The sequence below is a fragment of the Galeopterus variegatus genome, unplaced genomic scaffold (assembly GCF_000696425.1).
Source record: "Galeopterus variegatus unplaced genomic scaffold, G_variegatus-3.0.2 Scaffold52, whole genome shotgun sequence".
NCBI classification, from domain to species: domain Eukaryota; kingdom Metazoa; phylum Chordata; class Mammalia; order Dermoptera; family Cynocephalidae; genus Galeopterus; species Galeopterus variegatus.
Window position 1 is genome coordinate 1,036,542 of NW_007726163.1, and position 1,530 is coordinate 1,038,071.

General features: G+C 57.6%; 1 protein-coding gene across 1 annotated transcript in view; it reads left to right on the plus strand.

Moving 5' to 3' along the window:
• GDF7 (growth differentiation factor 7) overlaps positions 1 to 354 on the plus strand; it is a 4,380-nt gene extending 4,026 nt beyond the window's left edge. Inside the window, exon 4 of the mRNA XM_008573421.1 lies at positions 6 to 354. Coding sequence (XP_008571643.1) covers positions 6 to 354 — 349 coding nt within the window. The remainder of the gene's footprint in view (positions 1 to 5) is intronic.
• The last annotated feature ends 1,176 nt before the right edge of the window (positions 355 to 1,530 follow it).

The window sequence follows — 1,530 nt, forward strand, 5'->3', positions numbered from 1 at the left end:
GGCGGGGGCGCGGGCCGGGGCCAGGGGCGCAGAGGCAGGAGCCGCTGTAGCCGCAAACCGCTGCACGTGGACTTCAAGGAGCTGGGCTGGGACGACTGGATCATCGCGCCTCTGGACTACGAGGCGTACCACTGCGAGGGCGTTTGCGACTTCCCGCTGCGCTCGCACCTCGAGCCCACCAACCACGCCATCATTCAGACGCTGCTCAACTCCATGGCGCCCGACGCGGCGCCGGCCTCCTGCTGCGTGCCCGCGCGCCTCAGCCCCATCAGCATCCTCTACATAGACGCCGCCAACAACGTGGTCTACAAGCAGTACGAGGACATGGTGGTGGAGGCGTGCGGCTGCAGGTAGCCTGAGGGCCGGGAAGGGGGCGGTCGCGCCACCGCGGACTCCGGGCTGAAGAGCAGCTGCGGGCCGGGCCTGTTACCGAGCTTGGGTGCGCGTCAGAGCCTGGGCAAGCGCCCGCACGGAGGAAAACACACGTTCACACTCACACCCGCACACTCGTTCACTCCTGCACGCACTGAGGGTGGACGGCACCCGAAAGCCTTGGGAAGAGATGACCTGCCGCTACCGAATGTCACAGCCACGAGCATTTTGCAGAGAGATCGCCATTGTGCCCACTGCCCCCTTTGGGGGAGAGGAGGTTGTTTGTGTTGATGCTACAGTTAACAGGCACTAAATCGGGTGGAAACGGGTTAGGAAATTGGGGCTCCAGAATGGGTGAACTGAAAGGGTATCGGACTACGTTTTATCTCACCCCTTGTGTTTCTGGCTGGGTGTGGGGCGTGACCCCCCCGGTGGCTGAGTTCCCGGTGTCGCACCCTTGGACCGACCATAGGAAGGAACCGCTGCAAAAAGCGTCCTTTTTCTTTAACTTTTAAAATTTAACGTGCCCCAGCCTTAGTTTTGAAAGGGAGTTTTGTCGAAAGAATGCGTTGTGGAGCTTCCCAGATCTCCGCAAAGGTCAGCAACGCCCCCTTTTATCAATTCCAATTGGGAATGATCTAGACAATGGAAAGAATATTTTTCTTTCTTGGGGGAAGTGAAATGGGGGAGAAGTTTTAAACGGCTCAGTCTGATCGGACATGACATTGGGGGTGGGGTAGGATCTGCCAGGTTCAGAAGCTCCCAGGCTGGGCAGAGGGAGGTGGTAGCGGTGCCTTGGAGGCGCTCAGGAGGAAGTTAGTGCAATGGCTGGGAAGGAGGGGTGGTGGGAAGCTGCAGCTTTTTCTAGATACCTGCCAGGAAGTTTTCTTAAGCTGGAGAAGAGACTCTTAGGGCTTGAGAGTCTCCTGGGCCGGCTCCAGAGGGGGGCTCAGGCTTGCCTGCCAGGTGGGCACAGCCCCCCTGCAAATGGCATCCTCAGAGTGCACCAATGTGTGATCGTGCTTACCTATCAAGTCTGTATTGGCTTTTACGTGCTTTCACTGTGTTGTTGCTGTAGTTTTTGGCAGTGTGATAGTAACGGGAAGTGAAGCCACACAAAAGTGCTTTTGTCAGACAAATTCACAACCCAGACCTTCA